General features: G+C 45.8%; 1 protein-coding gene across 1 annotated transcript; it reads left to right on the forward strand.

Moving 5' to 3' along the window:
* Window positions 1-1104: 1104 nt before the first annotated feature.
* On the forward strand, window positions 1105-18387 carry JDP2 (Jun dimerization protein 2). Its single transcript, XM_048487157.1, has 4 exons — window positions 1105-1373; window positions 12989-13212; window positions 16259-16363; window positions 17224-18387. Exons 2-4 carry the CDS (start codon window positions 13012-13014, stop codon window positions 17407-17409), a joined length of 492 nt encoding a protein of 163 aa, XP_048343114.1. The 5' UTR covers window positions 1105-1373; window positions 12989-13011; the 3' UTR covers window positions 17410-18387.
* The last annotated feature ends 1310 nt before the right edge of the window (window positions 18388-19697 follow it).

Raw genomic sequence — 19697 nt, forward strand, 5'->3', positions numbered from 1 at the left:
TAATTGTAGAAGGCTTTCACAGCCGAATTAAACTGGTTGTGGACACAATGTGTAACAGACTCTGTGATATACCTCTGAAGATGCCAGCCACAGATGCAGGCGAAACGTTAGGAACAAGATCCGCCAGACCACGGCCACACAGCCCGGAAAACCCACCACAACCAAACCTAGCATTCCTTGGTGGTCTCTTGTACAATTACCAACCAGGGCAGACTCTACTTAGCTTCTGAGATCTGAGGAGGCCACTTCTTGAAAATTCAGCTACACAAGGAGGGGGATCCAAAATGTATAGATTTATTTATTCATTAAAACATTTATAACCCACTCTTCCTCTTGGTTCATAGGAAAGAAGGTGCTGAATAATTTAGTAGGTTGAAACCATGTACTGAACAAAGCAGTGGTAGAAGGTGGCTTGAACCAGTCACCAGTGCAGAAGTGTCATCAGAACTCCAACATTTTTTGTTTGTTTGTTTGCCAATTCCATACTACTAAACTTTGCCCAGTCTATCAGTCCTACATCCCAAACACATTTAAATACTTAAAAAACCCATTAACCCCAACAAACTTATGAAGGATGTAGCTCTGTTTAGGATTGCACTGTATAACTGCTTGATTAAATAATCATCTCTCTCGATCTCCAGTGAGCTCTTCTGCTTCAGACCACTTCCTCTCCTCAAGAGACGGTGCTGGGAGTCTGGGACAATTCTGTGCGCCCTCTGACCTGGAAGCCCTATCGCCTTACTCCAGATCGGTTTACGCAATGAAGACACAGGCACTCTGCACATGCCCCGCAGTCGTCCCCTCCCCTTCTCCAGTGAATGCACTGATTGCAGAGCTGATAGTCCCGGTGCTGCAAAGACGTTCCCGGACTGAACCTCTCCAGCCCATCTTCCGCAGGAGGGAAGGCGGCGGAGCCGGGAGCTCCGCGGCCCGCTGCCCGTGCAAGTGGTCCCGCCCCCCGGCCTGCGCTCTCCTCCCCTGCGGCCCCCTCTCCTCCTCCTCCTCCTCCCACCCTGACGTCTGGAGCTGGCAGCCCGGCCGGTTCCGCATTCCCGACCCCTCCCCGCCAGCCCAGGGGCCGCTATATAACCGGGGCTGATGCAACCCACCCAGCCGCCCGACACAGCCTGCGCAAGGGACGGCCAAGGACGCAGCCGACTTGCAGCGACGGCGGGGGCTGCTGCTGCCGCTGCTGCCCGGGCGTCCCTGCGGTGGCGGCAGCGGCCACGGCGGCTCTTCCCGGGACCGAGCTCGGCCCGGCAGGCCTGGAGGGAGAGGCCGAGGTCCGCTCTGGGAGCAGGTCGGCTGCGGTGGAGCTGAGCGGGCAACCCGCTTCCCCCGGGGGCACCTCCGCTGCCTACTCCGTCGGCACGGTGAGTGCGGCGCTGGATCGCGGCGGGGTTCAGCTCCGCGGAAACTCCGCGTGTTCCCGGCCGGGCTGGCTGCCTTGCAAAGGCTGCGATCGGACCGGACTTTTTGGCGCCTCCGGCTGGGCCTCTTCCGCGCGTGGAGCGCTTGCCCCTCTCGCAGTCCTGGGCCGCGTCTTTCCTACACCGGATTAGTTATCTTTTATTGCCCCCCCCCCCCCCCCCCCGTGTCAGTGAGGGCGGCTGCTGACCGCTCCAGTGCCTTGCTCGGGGTGAACGTGGGAATGTGATGTTCTTTGATTGTGTGAGTGAGCGTCCGGTGGGAGTCTGTGGGCTAAGAGTTACTCTGGATTAATACATGTCGAGTACATAACATATATGAGATGCTAGATCGTTGCAGGAGCCCGGCGGCCTTCTCCTCCTTCGGGCGAGCCTAGAGTGTCATCTCCACGGGGCTGTGGGTTTTAGGTTGGAAGAGGAACTGGAGTTAATCTAATTTCTCCATGGCATCGAGGCAGGATCCTTCATAATGACACCTTCATAGATAGCCAGGTGGATCAGAATTTGCTGCAGCAAGGGTGTGCAGGTTCCTGTGCCAGATGCATCAGTCAGAGCTGACCCTATAACTTGTGTACATAGTTCAAATTCCTGTAAGCGCTGTTGAATCAAGAGCACCGTGTTAACAATAATGACAATTTCAATATAATGTGTTCTTTCTGTCACATCATTTATTAACCCTCTCCCACATCCCCTTTGCCTCATATTTGAGCTGTCTTATCTTTGTGCATTTCCACAAATCTGTTTTTCCCCCCATCCCATATGTCTCTACGCTCCCAAATCCCAACCTTTGTTTTTCTCTGTTTTTTGTTGATTCTGCCATTCCAGCGCACACTTTATTGCTGCTATTCCATGGTGGGTCAACGGCTTTCCCTCTGCCAGCAACAAAATCTGCCAATGGGCTATGCAGTATGGCTGACTGACTGAAACACTCCGGAAAACTCCAAGCTCCACTTTCAATGCTCTTAAGTAGGCTTTAGACAGTCCCACAAAGATGTGGGGAAAAGGTCATAGACAATGAGAATTTGGTATTCCTCCCAGGGGATTGCAAATAGCCAGAAAAGCTGCAGTAATCTACTCCCAAACTTTATGTTGTGTAGGGCCATGGTACAAAAAAGTACCAGGTGACAACTGAATGCCTTTCCCTCCATCCTAGTATTCCCTACAGGTATGTATTTACATTTTCCTGTATACATTTTCCTGTTATCTGCTCCTGCCTTGAGTATGGATGTGGATGTGTGTATGCCTTCAGTTTACATAGCTGGTGAAGCTGGAAGCATAGTGGGAATTCCTTGGTCTCAGTTACTGGCCAGAAAAAAATAGTGCAAAATTCTGCCCCAGTCGGCAATTATGGACCTGCAAGGCTTATGCATTTGTCCCTACAATGCCTAGACAACAATATCATCAGACTTCTGCAGTGTGCAGAAAACGCTGAAGGAAAAAACCCCTCAGAATTTTGTCTATAGTTTACCCGGCAAGGATCAACATAGTTGAGGAGTCTGTTAGTAACAGTAGCCTATCAGATGCTTTGTGGCAAAACAACACTGGAAATATGCTTCTCCCAATATGCTCGCCCTACATAATGTGCCAGGAAAGGTGTGGCTAAACGAACAAACATCTCTAAGGTGTGGATTTTGCAAATCTCAGAAATCACTTTTCTGACTCCTGGGGCAAGGCCAGCTCAGATTAAATAACAAAAGTGTGTCGATGACACCAAGCCTGTTACTGATTGTGAGCATCCTCCTACTTGGTGAAAAAAGATGGCCCTGCCACAAAAGAGAAGCCCCTATTCCATCAGTGTCCAACTCTGACGCTTCAGATGTTCATTGACTACAATTCCCATCAGCCCCTGTTGGCATGACCAATTGGCCATGCCATCAGGGGCTGATGGGAATTGTAGTCAATGAACATCTGAAGCGCCAGAGTTGGACACCTCTGCCCTATTCTCATTCCATTTAAACCAGCATTGGGGGCCTTTTTACAGTCCTCTTTCTTACTTCATTGGTCTGCGTGTTACAGCGTGATAGTGCACACTCATAACTGCGTGCCCTAAAAGCAAGCAAAATCTCAGTCCCATCTGAGCTCTTTTATTTCTTTGTTGCTCAGGGGGATTGATGCTGCACATGTGTGGTTCCATAGATGTTCTTTCCTCTTCCTGCTAACCTGAGAAAAAGGAGGCCTCTTAAGATAGCCTCTGTTCGTTCATGTCTTAAATAGGCTTTAGCATTCAGAAATAAAGTCGAGTTAGAGTCTTCTGAGCTCATTTCCAGGAGGCAGTTTTCTCTCTCTGTGTGTCTCTCTCTTTCCCCTCCTCCCATGCTCTCCACCCCACCCCCACCCCAACTCCCCTGTAGAGAAAAAGGTTGGAGACCAAATTGAGAGGACAGGGAAAAACTAAGAGAGAAAAGAGCAAGTGAGAGCCACGTTGTGTTTCCTTTTCCCTTTAACGAAGGCCCTGTGGAGGTGTATTTGAAAACACAGGGTCTCCTATGCCCTCAAGGTGGGTGAGAGCACTCGTTTGGCTGGTTCCTGGGCCATATGCAGTGTATGGTGGCCAATGAAATGGGGCCTGGCTCATTCTCTTGCTTGTCTTGGCAGCTTTCTTCATGGCTTGTATTACCAGCTCTGGAACACAACCACTGCCAAACTCTGTGTGTGTGTGTGAGTGCGCGCGCGTTGGGACTTTGGAGAGTGGAGCTGAGCAGAGAGAAATACTTCACACAGCCAGGCTAGGAATTTTTCAGCTTGATTCTTGAAGCCTGCATGAATATTTTCAGCAGAGCTTTTGGGGGGGATGACGGCAAGAGATTTCCACAGGGAATGCATAACTTGTTTTTCACACAGAATATCTGGGATAACAGTTGTTAGGTTATCAAGGCCTTTGTGGCATTCTTGACAATTTAAATAGACCCTGTTGTGTGTGTGGGTGGAGGAGACATAGGGTTAATTGTCCAAATCCACCCTCCTTGCGAAAGGCCACAGTTTTGGCTGCTTTGGGATTTAGTTTGCTTTGGAGGATTTAGCAGTGCAAATGGATGTCTTTTCATTCAGCAACTTCTGTGGGCTCCCAGAAATAGCTTGTCTGTTTTCCAAATATTAGTGATTTCTTCATTGTGACCCTGTATTCTGTATTTCTGGGGTCTTTGCTCAAAAAGAGTCACTGGTAGCACCTGCAGAACGTGCTGCTATGGAGACAGTTGTAAAAGGGGTGACATTGTAGGTGGTGCTCATATCTTTGCTGAAGTCAAGCATCCTGTCTAGTGGTTCAGACTGTTATTTGAAGGAGAAGCTAAGAAGGACCGTACTGCTGATACAACATGTGGCTCTGAGATTTCATTAGGGCCGTGATGAGCAAGAAGATTGCAAATGGTGTGAAATTGTCATGCTGCCTGTGCTGGTAGTTCTCTGGAAGCAAATTCCCTTTGGTGCACAGAAGCTCATCTCTTTTATGCAATCTGTAAACCTTGGAGTGGAAGTCCAGATGTAAATCCTAATCCGCTAATGGCCCATTCCTGCCTTAGTGATTGAAAACAAAATGCTGTGCCAGCTGAGGAACTAAATGGCTTATTTGGCATGAGTTGTGTAGGTGAGAGCGAATCCCATTAGATACACAAGGACGTGAGGAGTTGCTAAATGAACATATTCACTGGATGATGAATACTGGAGGGGAAAAAGACTATGTTGTGGTTCGGTGCATACACTTGCCTCTTTGCACGACAGCTGCTATACCTTCTGCAGCAGCTACATAAAAAGGTGATTGGTTTGGAGAGAGGGCATACATATATGCACTTACAGCCAGGGTGACTCTTTATCCTTCTCAAGAAAGGGGTGGGGGTCACACAGATTGGGGTATGTGCTCATTTGAACATGCAGTTCTCACATTAAATGCAATTTTATTTGGAGGAGGGAGGGGGTGCTTGTTCTTCCATCCTCATGGAGAATCTGTGATCCAAATAAGTATAAATCATGCCTGCTAGCAAAATGGAAAGTCTGTGCCGAATCTTCATATAAAAGCCTCATGTGTACTGCTTGCATGTGGTTATTAAAGGAACCATATTTTGTCCCTCATGGAGAGGCAGCTTCTGGAGAGTGCGATTTGAATCCAGCAGCACCTTAAAGATTTGTTGGGAGCTTTTGAGAGTCAAAGCTGCCTTCATCAGATGTGAGGAAGGCAACTTTGACGCTTAAAAACTTGTACCCTGGAAATCTTGTTAAGATGCGACTGGATTTGAATTTACTCTTCAGCTGCAGACCAACACAGCTAGTCCCCTTGAAATTATCTCCCAATTGTATGGAATCACTTCCGAGCTCAGGTTCTACTTTGAATTAGCCTATGATGCTCTTTTAAAAACCTGTTGCCTTCAAACCTGTGGCTCTCCAGATGTTCATGAACTAGAATTCCCATCAGCCCCTGCCAGCATGGCCAATTGGTCCATGAACATCTGGAGTTCATGAACATTTTAGTTCATGAACATCTGGAGAGCCGCAGGTTGCAGACCCCTAGTGGTTAGGAGTATCAGACTACGATCTGGGAGACCCAGCTTCAAATTCCCAATCTGCCGCTGAAGCTTGCTGGGTGACTTTGGGCCAGTCATACACTTTCAGCCTCACCTATCTCACAGGGTTATTGGGAGGATAAAGTGGAGGAGGGGGGAACTAAGTAAGCAGCTTAAAGTCCTCATTGGGGAGAAAAGTGGGGTATAAATTAAGTGGGTAAATAAATAAAACATGATTTTTAATCAGTAGAAGTGGGAAACCAAACCTGATGGTTGGGTTCCTGTGTGTCAGATTCAAGTCTGCTGGCAATTCACCATAAGGGCTAAAGGTGGACCAAATTAAAGGCTCCTTGTGGTAAATGGGGGAGGTGCCTCTGAATACCACCCCACATGCTCCCCCCCCCCCAGCCCCTAGAAAGCATTTTTTTTATCTCAGTGGGTATTACTTTTGATCTTTGAGCCTCAGTGGGAAAAGACAGAGCATTTAAAAAGCAGTTTGGAAGAGAAAAGTGCAGGTGAGAGAAAGTTTCAGCCTCTCTTCCCGTCTGCCATTCTCACTTTATAGCAGTTCAGCAGCTGAATCTGTTGTGACACAGAGCTTCACCGCCATAATGCCTGATAGAACAGGTTTCAATATTTCTTTTAGAGAGCGAGATTCTGTCATAAAATAAGAGGCACAAGAATTGCTTCTTTGTAAATTGAAGGGGAGGTATAGGATAAGCATTCAATAGTTGGGGAAGAGGTACTGGAAAAAAAGAACAGGAACTCTGTACCACTAATGGCTTTGTAAAGGAGAAGCTTTAGGTTGGTGAAAGTTGAAGTTTTAAGTAAACTTGTGGGGAAGTATATCAGCAGCAGTGCTGTAAAAATAGCAGGGTAACCAGGGCTAGCCTTAGCTAAGCATTCTGGCCCATATTCTTGATTGCAGACTCTGCCCAACCCCATACAACTTTACTGCTTTCCAGACATAGTGTTTCCATCTCTGCAAATGACCTGGTGGCTTCAGGCTGAGGATTCATTGCAGGCCTAGTTGCAGGACAGAGACGGGATTATTTCATCTGAAACCAGAGTGAGGTTGCTAATCTTCAAATTCCTTGCCTTACTGGACAAACAGCTTTGCAGAGTGCATGCTGATGACCAGATTTTCTTTTCCTGGATTTGTGTTTCAGTATGTTTATTATTCATTCAGTACCAAGATGGTGGTTTGTCTGTTTATTGTGTGACACTTCTTTAAAAAATTTGTTGTGTTCCTGCTACTCAAGTGGAAGTAAACAGGATGGCTAAAGCAGACCTAAATCCTTTCTCTGTAGGAAACAAGCTCTGCATTTTAACTGGGTAGGAAGGAGATGTTCCAGAGAGGTAGCTGTATTAGTCTGGTATACTGCAGTGGTTAAGAGCAGAGAACTCTTATCTGGAGAATTGGATTTGATTCCCCACTCCTCCACATGAACAACAGACTCTTATCTGGTGAACTGAATTTGTTTCCCTGCTCCTACACATGAAGCCTTCTGTGTGACCTTGAGCTAGTCATAGTTCTGCCAGCCCACGCAGAGGCAGGCAATGGCAACATCTCTGAATGTCTCTTGCCTTGAAAACCCTCTAGGGTCAACATAAGTCACCTGTGACTTGACGGCATTTTCCACCATCACTTTAAAGGTGGCATTAAGGAACTAATTGGGGATTGTGGCACTAGCAGAACTTCTATTAGTTCCAGCATCATATATGGATGTTTTCCTTTGTGGGCAAATAACAGCCGCCTTTGAGGTTTGTTGTCTGGAAAAGCTGTGCAAGGGAAAGGTTTTACAAATCTCTTTTTTAGCAACAGGGTCCCAAGTCTAGGACTTCCTCATCTGTTTTGATCTAAGAAACAAACCTCAGATGATCATGATTATATCTCTCTCACATCATATGGCTTGAAAGTGTAAAATAGCATCATATTGTATCACTAGGAAACATGGAACACAAAGACGGTCCTGTGTACTGTACCCACTGGGAATTATGTTCAGTGATTTCCTAGATTTGAGGAAGTTGAACTGCATTTTGAGTTCAAAGATTCTGAAATGGAAGTTAAGGGCCAAAATAGCAGAGCTGTCAGGAGATTTGCAACCAAATCTTTCAATTTAAAATATTCAGATGCAGGAACTTGAATTGGTTAGGAGCTGTGATGCTGGGAATTAATTCTCCATGCTGTTTTCTGAATTCTACCATGCAAATCCAGTCAAAACTACTATTTGCCTGCAGAGGAAAGCATGAGATACCTTCAGTATTGAATTAACAGTAGATTTCCATGTGAAATCAGAATGTATTCATTTAGATATTTATGCCCTGCTTTTCTTCGCAGCTAGAACCCCTAAGTGACTTATGGCATTGTTTTCCTTCTCCATTTTATCCTCACAACAACAGCCTTGGAAGGTAGGTTAGGCTGAAAAAGAGAGACTGTTCCAGGGTCACCCATTGAGCTTCCATGACAGTGGGGATTCAACCCCAATTCTCCTAGTTGCTAATTAAAAACTCTAACCACTATCCCATGCAAACTATTTGTCTGGATCCTTTGTACACAGTGGTAGGGAACAAACGGTTTCACATTTTGCAAATTGTGATTCCAGAGGGCAGTCTGTTTCTTCAGAGCTAATCTTGGATCTCAAAACTTGGGGGCATTAATTTCAAAATGCTAAAGGATATACAGTTCAGATAGTAGCTGTGTGGCTCAAGCTACTGTCTAAATGGCCAGGAACTCTAAATTGTAGATATGTGTAGGAATCTCAAGGAGGTAAACTGTGTTGAGTTCTGGGCTGTCTTGACAATTGCTGGCCTGGAAAATGTCTCCCAGGCTTGTATAAAAGACAGTTCTGTTCCCAGGACTAAAAGCAGCAGCTTCATAATAGCACTGTTTTAACACCAGTACCAATTCTGTGACTAGTGTGTGTGTTTATGAGGTGGAGGAAGCCTGTATTTTAAATATATTTTGAAGGAATAATACATTTTAAGCTCCAGTGTGTGATCTAATCCCTACCTATGTGTGGCCATGCATGTGTGTGATTCTGGCAGATGCAGAAAAGAGCAACCAACAGGAAAAAGGGGATTGAATTCATTGGTCAGATGGGAATCCTGTAGGCACAGCAGTGTTAGGAGAGAGGGAGGGAGAGAAGCAGTGTTGAGGGAATGGCCTGGCAGTACCGTGGGAGAGGCCATGGATTTTCTTTGTGCTAGAAAGGGCTAAATGATCAACGCTGTGGAGACTGAAGACATCGACAGAGTCTTTTAGGTTGCCAAACATTTTGCAGGCCTTGAGCGGTGTCTTCAGAATTTCAGTGTTCACTAGTGCCACTTTTTTCACATTCACAGAGATATTTCATAGATTTGGACACTGGTTTCTAGAGAGATATGTGTTCATAACAATTCACTCAGAAAGGATAAGAGATACAGTGCTGCTTTTAGAACAAGCCCTCTGATGCAGCTTTTTATTGGGAGGTGGGAAATCTTCGAATAACCTGAATCAGAGATTGCATGTAAAGTGATGTCAATTTGCAGTTGACTTATGGCAACTCCATCAAGGTGGTTTGCCATTTCCTTCCTCTAAAGAGTCTTCCTTGGTGGTCTCTCTTCCAAGTATCAACCCTGCTTAGCTTCTGAGAATTGGCAAGACTGGGCAATAATGTGCCATTTTCCCTTCCTTTGGAGATCTGAGTTTTCAAAATAACACTTCTTTGGTTGTTAATTGATTTAATTACAGTGATTAGTCATGTGATTGTTTTTGTTTTCAGTCCTAAACAAAGTTATAGTCTTCTAACCCATTAACTTCAATGAACTCAGAAGGGTATAACTCTTAGGAACGAACTGTAAATGCGAGAAACTCCTACTGATCTCAAAGGGGCTGGTTATATCCTTTGCTGGGATGTAATAGGTTCCTAGGTTCAAGGTAGAATTTGGTACCTAGTAAACAAGAATGCGTCTGGCTGCGTAACTTCTTAACTTCTTCTTGTCTAGTGGTTTTTAATGAAATTTGTACACTTTGTGTTGGGGTAAACACTGATTCATTTGAAATATGGGGCCTTTCCCCACTTACCTTAAGCCTCGCGCTACTTGAGGAGAGTAGCGCGGGGTCCCCCGGCACTCCCCACGAGAGGGGCGGCAACAGCACAGCCGCCCCGACGCTGCTGCTGTCGCGCCCCCTCAGCGTGAGGAATCCCTGGCGCTCTTGCAAAGGGCGCCTTTTGATGACCCCGCGCAGAGCGGGGTCATCAAAGGGGCAGAGCACGGGGTCGTGGGGATGCCCGGGCGCACCAGGGATGCCGTGCGCTGGGAATTGCGCGCAGCGATGGCGGCTGAGGGAAAAGTGGGGAAAGGCCCATAGTGTTGGGAGGAGAATTTTAAGAATTGGATAATGTGACCAAAGTACAAGACTCAGTGGAAATGGCAATAATGTTAGGAAGAGTTGAAGGCAGCAGGAAATGAGGAAGTCCCAACATGAGATGGACTGACTCTAGAAAGGAAACCATGGCCGTCGGTTTACAAGACCTGAGAAAGACTGTTAACGATAGGCCTTTAGGAGTCTATTGATTTATAGAGTCACTGTAAGTTGGAAGACACACAGTTAAGATACACCCATCCACATGTCACTGAAATCAAATCTGCTTTGTGTGGTTAACTTGGTCTGAATTGTTCCTGTTGCTCTGAGAGTCAATGAAAAGTAACTCTGCAGAAACATATTCATTTATAACGGCTGTTGAGTCGAGCAGGACTCTGAAGAGGTGGCACAGAAATATCCTAAATAAATAAAGAATGCTCTTTGAATTTTGTGTAGAAATTTTTTCTTAAAAATAATCTTCTATCTATGCTATATATGTGGTATTGCATATTTTATAGTTCCCACTAATATGAAATAATATCAGTGTTTTGTCTGAAATGATTCTACAAATTGACAGAATTTTATCTCAGGCTTTTTTTAATAATGTAGTTGTCATAACCTGAGGACCTCTGGTTCTTACCTTATATGTGTTATCATTAGACATTTTTGTTTCCTGACTTTCCCTAATCACTTGCAGAGATGGTAGATGCAGGTGAATGCTTGGATTTAGTGACAGTATCTGTCCCATTATTAGTTTTTCTCTTTGGGTTTTTCACCCCCCCCCCCTCCCATGGGTCCCCGCATCCCACTTACCTTAGCTGGTGGCAGGACCTGGTAGGCTGGGGCAGGGGCACACGCAGTGGCCTCTGCCGGGCCTGGCGGGGTGGGGCAAGGGGGGAAGGAGGAGTGGTGTGCAGTGCCTCCAGGTCCCGTTCTACACCTGCACACACTGCACCGCCCCCTCTGGCTTGGCCCATCCTTCAGGCAGCAGTCAGAGAGCATGCCCATGGCCCACTGGGCTGGCCAATGGGCCAAGACCTGCCCGGGTGGCGCACACACGTCATGCCTAGGCCCATCCAGGCCAGAAGTTTGGGGGGGGGCAATTTTCCACCCTCACATGACTCAATGGGGCTGCCTGGGTCTTTTGTCCCCAAATGTCTCCAGCATAAAGCTTCTTAGGAGCGCTGCCCAGCTATCCTCACTTTCCGGGAACTGCTCTGGTGGGGCCACCTGCTCAAGCCTAGAGCCCTGGTCCCTCCGCTTTCCCCCGTAGGATGCTGCCGGCTCACCTCCTCTCCAAGCATTCATGCTGTCCTGGTAATCCATCCCGGCCTCTGAACGACCCTCAGAGCCTCTGGTTACCAGCTTGCACACCGGAGTATTGAAGATCCCTCAAAAAGCTGCCACCATATCATGAAAGCAAGCCTGCCGCAAATCCACGAAGGTGTTTACCCTGGAGTATCGGAGACCACAAAAGCTGCCACCATATCATGAAAGCAAGCCTGGGAGAGCCAATGCTTGTTTAATTAAAACCTGGGTTCTTTTCTCCAATAACTCCAACCAGCTGAGGTCTCAACGATTTTTATTGAAAAACAGAAAACAAAAAGAAATAAAACTTAGATGCAGTTAAGGGATTGCTTAGCTGGTTACCTCCGTTTTGGTTCTTGGTCCCTATTCCGGGAACCCATGGCCCAGAGATCCTTCTCTGACCACGTCTCAAGATGGAATTCAAAAACCTTTGTTTTCCCCTTCCCAGGAAAAAACTGTTCAGGCCATGAGGTAACTTAGGCCTTTGAAGTTTCATCCTAGCACCTCTGCATAGTTTCCTGTCCTCCCTCCAGGAGATCAAAAGGCAAAGATGCTTTTTACAGTCATGTGTGATTTTGCTAGTTTTACAGTACTGTTCCATCACAGTAGCTATGCCAGTGTTTTCACTGAGTTGGAATTATGAATTTTTAGCTTAGCCTGTCCAAATTTTGTGTTTTATTGCTGGTAGACTAGAAGGTAGGGAATGGAAATCCTCTCCTCCCCAGGTGTATTGTAACCTTGATTTGAATTCATAATTTGCCTTGAAGGTTGCATCGGATAGAACATTATCCTTCCTACTCTTAAATAATTGGTGCAGTTAGTTAGCTATATTCATTCTAAGCATTCTGCTGTTTTCCTTGAGGCAACTATATTGAACAACCTGACTACTAAATTAAGCAATATCTGCCTTTTTAATGATTGTTAAAGGGAGAAATTCACAAAACTGATTATGTCATCCTCTGGCATGGAAATCAATAAACGTATCTTTTTCTGTCCACCAAACTTGTTCATATTTGACTAGAGAGAGCTGTGAATTTGTGACCGCAACACAAAATGTATGCTGTTTGGTAATCATGGCTTTAGAAGAATTCTGTATAGGGTTTTATTTTGGCCAACTGCCTATTCTGGCACGATCTTTTACCCCCTTGTGTAACCATTGTACAGCATTATGCCTAAACAGTCCAAATTGATTTTTTAAAAATAATAACTTATATTCAACTGGATCTTCTTCAGGGTGTCTGGGTGACCTCCTTGAAAGGTGCCTCTTCCCTGCATTGAGGGCCAGGCTTCTGATTTAGTATGGACTGATTTTCCTGTGACAAGATACTTAAGCAGAGACAACCAAATTGTTGCTTGATTGCTATGGCTGCCTAGTTTCTTGGAGTAACTGACGGTCTGTTTCTTTTTTCTAGACTGTGGGATTTTATCTCTTGCTATGATGCCAGGGCAGATTCCAGACCCATCCCTGACAGCTGGCGCTCTGCCTGGCCTTGGCCCTTTGACCGGGCTTCCTGGTACCACCTTGACAGCAGAAGAGCTCAAGTATGCTGACATTCGCAACATTGGTGCCATGATCTCACCACTGCATTTCCTGGAAGTGAAACTGGGTAAAAGGCCTCAGCCAGTGAAAAGTGAGGTGAGCTCCAAGATGTTCCCAAGTGCCAGTGGTGTCTGTAGACTGTTTCCTCTAACCATCCAGAATGATGTTCGCAGACTTTTTCCTTGGTGACTTATCGTTTAAACAATGATCCACCAAAGCCAGCTTCCATGAACCATAACAAAGAAGACAAAATTGTTGGCAAAGTTTTGAACAAACATAGCTATTGATTTTGTGGGGCTCACCTTTAAATTTGCATTGTGCAATGGTGTCTCGCCAAGACTGATGTGCCCTTATTTTGTTGGTGTCACTCCTTCCCAAGTTGCCCTCACTTGGTCAGACTTCTTTTTCCAGATGCATAATGCCCTTTCAGATTTACAGAAGTCTCTAGGATGGAGGTGGGCTGGTGAAAAGAATTTGAGTCCTTGGTAGTATTCTATCTAAGCCCCCTCTGACAATGGCTGGCTAATCAATGAAAGAGCTGAAGTATGCAGGATCTTTAGGAGAGTCCTGGGAAGCAGATCCAACACAGCAAGATTAAGGCATCATGGCTATTATATTGTATATTTTGACCTAAGCAAAGCTATAGTCTAGGGAAAGGCTGCCTTCATTCCCTTCATATCAAAGATTCTTTCATAGCCTGTTTTTGTCTGAATGGACCAGTCAAGCCCCTTTCACATCTCTTGTCCCCTCCTCCTGGCACGTCTGTCAAAGGCCTCTTTCAAACTGCCTTTATAATCTGGTAGAGCAGTGGGTTGTTAACAGATTTTTTGGGTCAATTTGGACACAACCAGTTTGGCTCCTGGCTGCTAACGGAACCCCCCCCCCCCCATTGGACAAAGCTGGTTGCACCCCATTGGCATATTGGGTCTCTGCTGCTTTTCATAAAATCTGCTTTTAGCTGTTTTCAGTTCTTCCTTGTGCTTCTGAACCACTGCAGCGTGCTATTTGAGCTGTCTGGAGTGCTTCTGAAAGAACCGCTATTTTTCCCCACTTTTTTTGCATGACATTCTTTTCCAGTTTAAAACAAATATTCTAAGATTTGCACTATAGCACAATGGCGCTATCGTGCTATAGCAGCCCTGTGGACATATCTGTCACTGTAGCTTGAAAAAAACATGCTGCCCCAAGAGGCCAAAAACAATAGCTGCTCTGCTTGAACTGGCTAGAGTGCTTTAGAAATGGCTTATAGGCAGATTTAAATTAAGTTTATGAACACCCACCTCTGTATTGCTTTACTCAGCAGATGACATTTGATTTAGAGCGGTCATTGGAAAGGGACCAAAGTCAACTTTTATTTTGTGATTGTGCTCAGTTCCTATAAGTGAGCTCTCTTCCTTAAGATCCACAGACTGCCAACTTGTCCACACACGCCACTTGGCACATGCGCCCACTTGCTTGCTTCTTGTCTTTGTGTCCTGGGTTTTGACATGCTGATCAGACCCAGCCTTATTCCCTATTGGCTGGAACTGCTGCTGGATCTTCTGTCATCTCTGACAATTCCAGTTTATCAGAGCTTCTGTTTTCCTTTGTAAGCTGACTTTGAAACTTTTCATTTCAATCCCAAACCTCTGAACACACCATATTCATTCCTCTTCATTTGGGCTTCAACCTGAGTCCTGTTCACACAGGCAAGGAAGTTGACACGTGCTGCCCTGCCCACAAGTACATTTGGTAATAGGTGTTGTTGTGCATGAGTTTCACACTAAGGGCACTTAGCAAGATAGATGTTTTATCAGATCTCTCTCATCACATGTAGTTTGGGCCATAGAATAGGGATAACTGAGGCATACCTTATGAGTGACAGTATCAGCCATTGTGAGGGTCGCAGCATAATAATAAGTCCACAAGACGGTGAAAATTTGAGTAATTCCTTTCTTATGGCCTATTGCTAAAGCAGTGGCAGTATTCAGGTACTCCATCACAGCAATGACTTAATGGGTGACAATGAACGTACATATTTACATATGTGAAATTATTTGCTAGTTGAGAGGAGATATTCATGAAAAACTGAACTCAGTGGTGGAGCTAAGGGTCTGCCTTTTGAAAGCAGGCAGGGAGCTGAGAGATGAATGCCAAGGATGTCAACAGTTAGTGTGAAAACAACTTAAAAGGGGGTGGGGAGGAAATCCTTGAAAGGTGCTTGTAAATGTCCTTTAATATCACTTAGCTTTAAATGTCCAGTGGGTTTCAAACACCTCCAAACAGTTCCTCAGGGAATTCTAAAACTGGAGAGCTGGTTTCTTTTCATTCTATTGGCTTTGTCAGGACTCTTCCTGGGGAAGAAGGAACGTTTCTACAACAATACATCTGTATAAATTAATAGATTACTCAAGTGCAGGTTAATCACAGCAGGGGGGAAGGGAAAGGAATTTGTAAGCCTCTTTGAGTCTCCTATAGGAGAGAAAGGGGGGATATCAGTCCTCCTCCTCCTCCTCCTCCTCCTCCTCCTCCTCCTCCTCCTCCTCCTCCTCCTCCTCCTCCTCCTCCTTCTTCTTCTTCTTCTTCTTCTTCTTCTTCTTCTTCTTCTTCTTCTTCTTCTTCTTCTTCTTCATCATCATCATGATTTAGAACAAGAAGGCAGATAGATCTAACTTTTCCTTAATATTTGATTGTTAAATTGATATCCCTTCTTCAGAGGTTAAGAGTATTTGGTGCCCTTCTCTGCACTTGCGCACATCTTAAGCATTGATTTGGGGTAACATGAACATTGGACATATGAATTTCCTAACAGTTTTTGGAAGAATGCAGAGTTTGCATCAACAGAAACTGGTTTGCTAATAATCAAATTCGAAGGGGTGCATAAAAGCATATGTTCTTCTTCTACAGTGCTGTCCAAAGCAAAATTAAGACTCTGCTAAATCTACTGAAGTCACCATGCTAAGAAGGGTGTGACTTTGCTGAGGACTGCACTGTTAATGTTTACATTCTGGAAAGCTGCAGCCTATCCAAGCTCAGCAGTCCATGAGATCTGGGCAGCAAAGCCCATGAGGAATATTAAGTGCAAAAGGCAGAGAGGAAGGCTGTACTGCTGGCTTCCTTTCCATCTGGGTGTAACAGTGTGGTTGTTTGTCTCTCTCTTCAGTTAGACGAAGAAGAGGAAAGGAGGAAAAGGCGGCGAGAGAAGAATAAAGTAGCCGCAGCTCGATGTCGGAATAAAAAGAAGGAGAGGACAGAGTTCCTGCAGCGGGTGAGTGCCTCAGTCCAGGAGCTGTTGTTTAACCGCAGGTTCGTGCTCTTTGGCAACACATGTTCAGTCTCACGGCGTGCAGCTCTCTCCAGAGCTTAGATGCGGCATGACAGATTCTTACTGGCAGGGACCTAGTTGAAGAAAATGCACCCGCGTGTCCCTGATAGCCACCTGTTGGGGCGGGTTATACTCACATGACTAGCAATGGCCCCCAAAGCATCCTGCAAGCAAACTTGTCTTGTTAGGCATGTGGGTGGGCCCTTCATGAATTTCCCTCCTAAAATGTAGTTGGTTTTGCTTGACGTCCCCACGTTGCTCTTTCTCCACGTGTCGTGTGAATGGATCATCACTTAGTATCAACAAGGGTATCAACATCACTTGGTATCAACAAGGGATCTTGGTGTAGTGTCAAAGGCTTCCATGGCTGGAGTCAGCTGTCTGCTGCAGGTCTTCCGGACTGCATGGCCATGGTAGTTTTTGCTCCTAATGGTAGTTTTCGCCCGCATCTGTCGCTGGCGTCTTTAGAGGCACGTCACAGTGATATTGTTTCTCTTGGCTCTTTTCTTTGATCTGAGTGGGTGATGGTGTGACTTCTTCCTGGGCTCTGTGAACACTTGAAGCTGCTTTATACAGAGATCTAACCACTGGGCTCCCTGACTGGCTGCAGCTCTGCAGAGTCTGAGGCAAAGGTCCTTTGTGTCACCTGCTGCCTGATTCTCTGAGCTGAGGATGCCAGGGATTGAGCCTGCGACCTTCTGCATGCCAAGCAAATGCTCTACCATTGAGCCACAGCCTTTCCCCTGGAGTCACCGCTGCGGATGATGAAACCTAATTCTTCCTATTTCTTTGGTCCCGCTTAGGAATCTGAACGTCTGGAGCTGATGAACGCTGAGCTGAAAGCCCAGATAGAGGAGCTGAAGCAGGAGAGGCAGCAGCTGATCTTGATGCTGAACCGCCACCGCCCCACTTGCATTGTGCGGACAGATAGCGTCAAAACACCCGAGAGTGAAACCAATCCATTGCTTGAGCAGCTAGAGAAGAAATGAAGGGGGCACGGTGGGTCAGAAACCAAAAGACCAAGTGGGATCTCTCTGACAGTGTCTCATCTACGTACTGTGCGAAGAACTGTGCACTAAAGACTGGTGCAAACGGAACGCAGCGTGCTTCCTTGGGGATTGCACATACCAACCAAATGGAGGGAATGTAGACAGTGGCCACAGAAACAGTCCTGAGGAAGCTGTTCTCCTGTTCAAGGCTTCACTCCAGTGGGCATGGCAGTTGCTGTGAGGGCTGATCTGGTGCCTCATCACGGCTCTGCCATCTATTTGCCAGCCTTGGAGAATCTTCAAGACACGCACTGGAGTGCATTCCGAGCCTGAAACACGTTGGGACGCTGGGAGGCGGTATTGTGATTTCCCGCCAGTTTTCCTCTCACTCCTGACGGCTGGCATTCAGCAGGGACATAAAGTCTCTGGATAGCAGGCAGAGGAGGAAGCCTACAGCAGGCAAAGCCGCCCCAGCTTCGTCCTACTTTGAACTCGGCCTGTGTTCTCTGCACACTCTTCCGAACTAAACCAGAAACCAAGAATGGCAAAACTTGACACAAGTCCTGCCTCATTGCTGGGCCTGTCTGTGGCACTGTGGCGCAGGCGCCCCCACAAGCATACCTTCAGTATAATGTTTACAGCCCAGCTGTCCAGGCCATGCTTTGAAAATGCACATTTTTACACTTTTTTATATTTTTTACAAAGTTTTTTTTTATACAGCAGTCTCTATATGGATTTATATAATCACTAGATGTGATCCCATAGAAATGTATGTTATTATGGTCTCTTTGTTACAAACGCATATGCCACAGTTATCTCCATTGTGTTACTTGTTTTGGTGGCATGGGCTCCTTTCCCTTGGCATGCTGGGAAACAAGCCTGGGCCTTCACACAGGCTCTGCTGCCATGTCCATCCATGTATGTCATTCATAATACTCAGTCCTGTATCTCTCAGTAAATGTTAAACTTTTACTTATCCTTCACTGTCTTGTGTTTTGTTCTGCAGTTTGCCCTGCTGGCTTTATTGTATTTTGGCTGTTGGTGGTAGAATGTGCTGAGTACAGAGCCAATCAGTTGGCACTGTGCACTTCGTTGTAAAGACACTGTGGAAAAAAAGCCTGCAAAAAAAGCTGGGTCAGTATTTGTTTATTTAGATATTTATTTAGATATTAGACCCCAAAGCCCACAACATCAGTTTCTCCTCTTCTGATTTATCCTCATAAGAAAATGCTGGGAGGTCTGAGTGATAAACCCAGGGTCCCAGTGACTGGCCTAAGGTCACCCAGCAATCTTCCAGGCTAAGTGGGGGCTGTAATCAGGGGTGCTCTGATCCTAGTTAATTGCTCATTGTTTCCTTTGTGGTAAAGATTGCAGAGCTGAGATCTGACACTTTCCCATGAACCAGCTACTGTAACTTACACATAATGTGCAGTAGGGGTATTTATTTGTCAAAGGCAATGGCAGCAATATAAGAGAGATGGAAAAGTGCATTTTTTCCGGCATTTTTCCAGCTACTTCGGCCCCACTGCCATTAAAAAAAGAAGATGATGGGGGACTCTCTCCCCCCCTCACTTTTCTGCTGATTCGTCACAGTCCACATGGGCTCAGAAGCATCACAGCTGAATGCTGGGCTCATCCTAGTCACATTCAGCATTCAGCTCTGTCCTGCTGCTTCCAAAGTCCACATTAAGCTCTGCACCTCCTTCAAGACCTATGTGGACATCGGAGGCTTGGAATTTTTTGAGATCAAGTTTAATAGACCTGCAAAACTTTGAAGAAGCTGGCGGAACCCCCTGTACTGGTATGGGTGGGGTGGGGTGTTTCAGCTTTTTTGCTGGGTCTTTCAAACCTAAACCTGAATAATACTGGGAGGGAAATGGTGCACAGTCCTAATGTGAAGTGAAGGCAGCTAATGTGCCTTCCTTCTTCCTTTTGTTTTTCTATACGTCTCTTAAAGTTTCCTCTTATCTGATATGACCTGTTTAGATGTCTGTTCCTGAAATCAAGGAGTAAGGAATGCTGGCTGGAACTGCACGCTCCAAGGGAAAGGAATTGTAGTTAACATGGCTCTGTGGCATTTCGTATCAAAACACCTGTCAACCTATGAAAAAGCAGGAAATATTGGTATATTTATATATAGGCTAAGCTATTTTTAATTGTTTCTTGCTCTTCGTTCAGGCTGAAGTAAAGAAGGAAATGGTGTCGGAGGAGGAAATGTTTCCTTTCATATGAAGGAGAAAGTATATGAGGTTGATTTCGCAGCTAAGTGTTACCGCCACATAATATTT

Source organism: Sphaerodactylus townsendi, linkage group LG02 (genome assembly GCF_021028975.2).
Source record: "Sphaerodactylus townsendi isolate TG3544 linkage group LG02, MPM_Stown_v2.3, whole genome shotgun sequence".
NCBI classification, from domain to species: domain Eukaryota; kingdom Metazoa; phylum Chordata; class Lepidosauria; order Squamata; family Sphaerodactylidae; genus Sphaerodactylus; species Sphaerodactylus townsendi.

Bases quoted from the DNA above. Each gene is read 5' to 3' on its own strand.
- JDP2 (XM_048487157.1), top strand. From the start codon at position 13,012: ATGATGCCAGGGCAGATTCCAGACCCATCCCTGACAGCTGGCGCTCTG. The intron at 13,213-16,258 runs GTGAGCTCCAAG...CTCTCTCTTCAG, and splicing joins CTCAGCCAGTGAAAAGTGAG to TTAGACGAAGAAGAGGAAAG. The intron at 16,364-17,223 runs GTGAGTGCCTCA...GGTCCCGCTTAG, and splicing joins GGACAGAGTTCCTGCAGCGG to GAATCTGAACGTCTGGAGCT.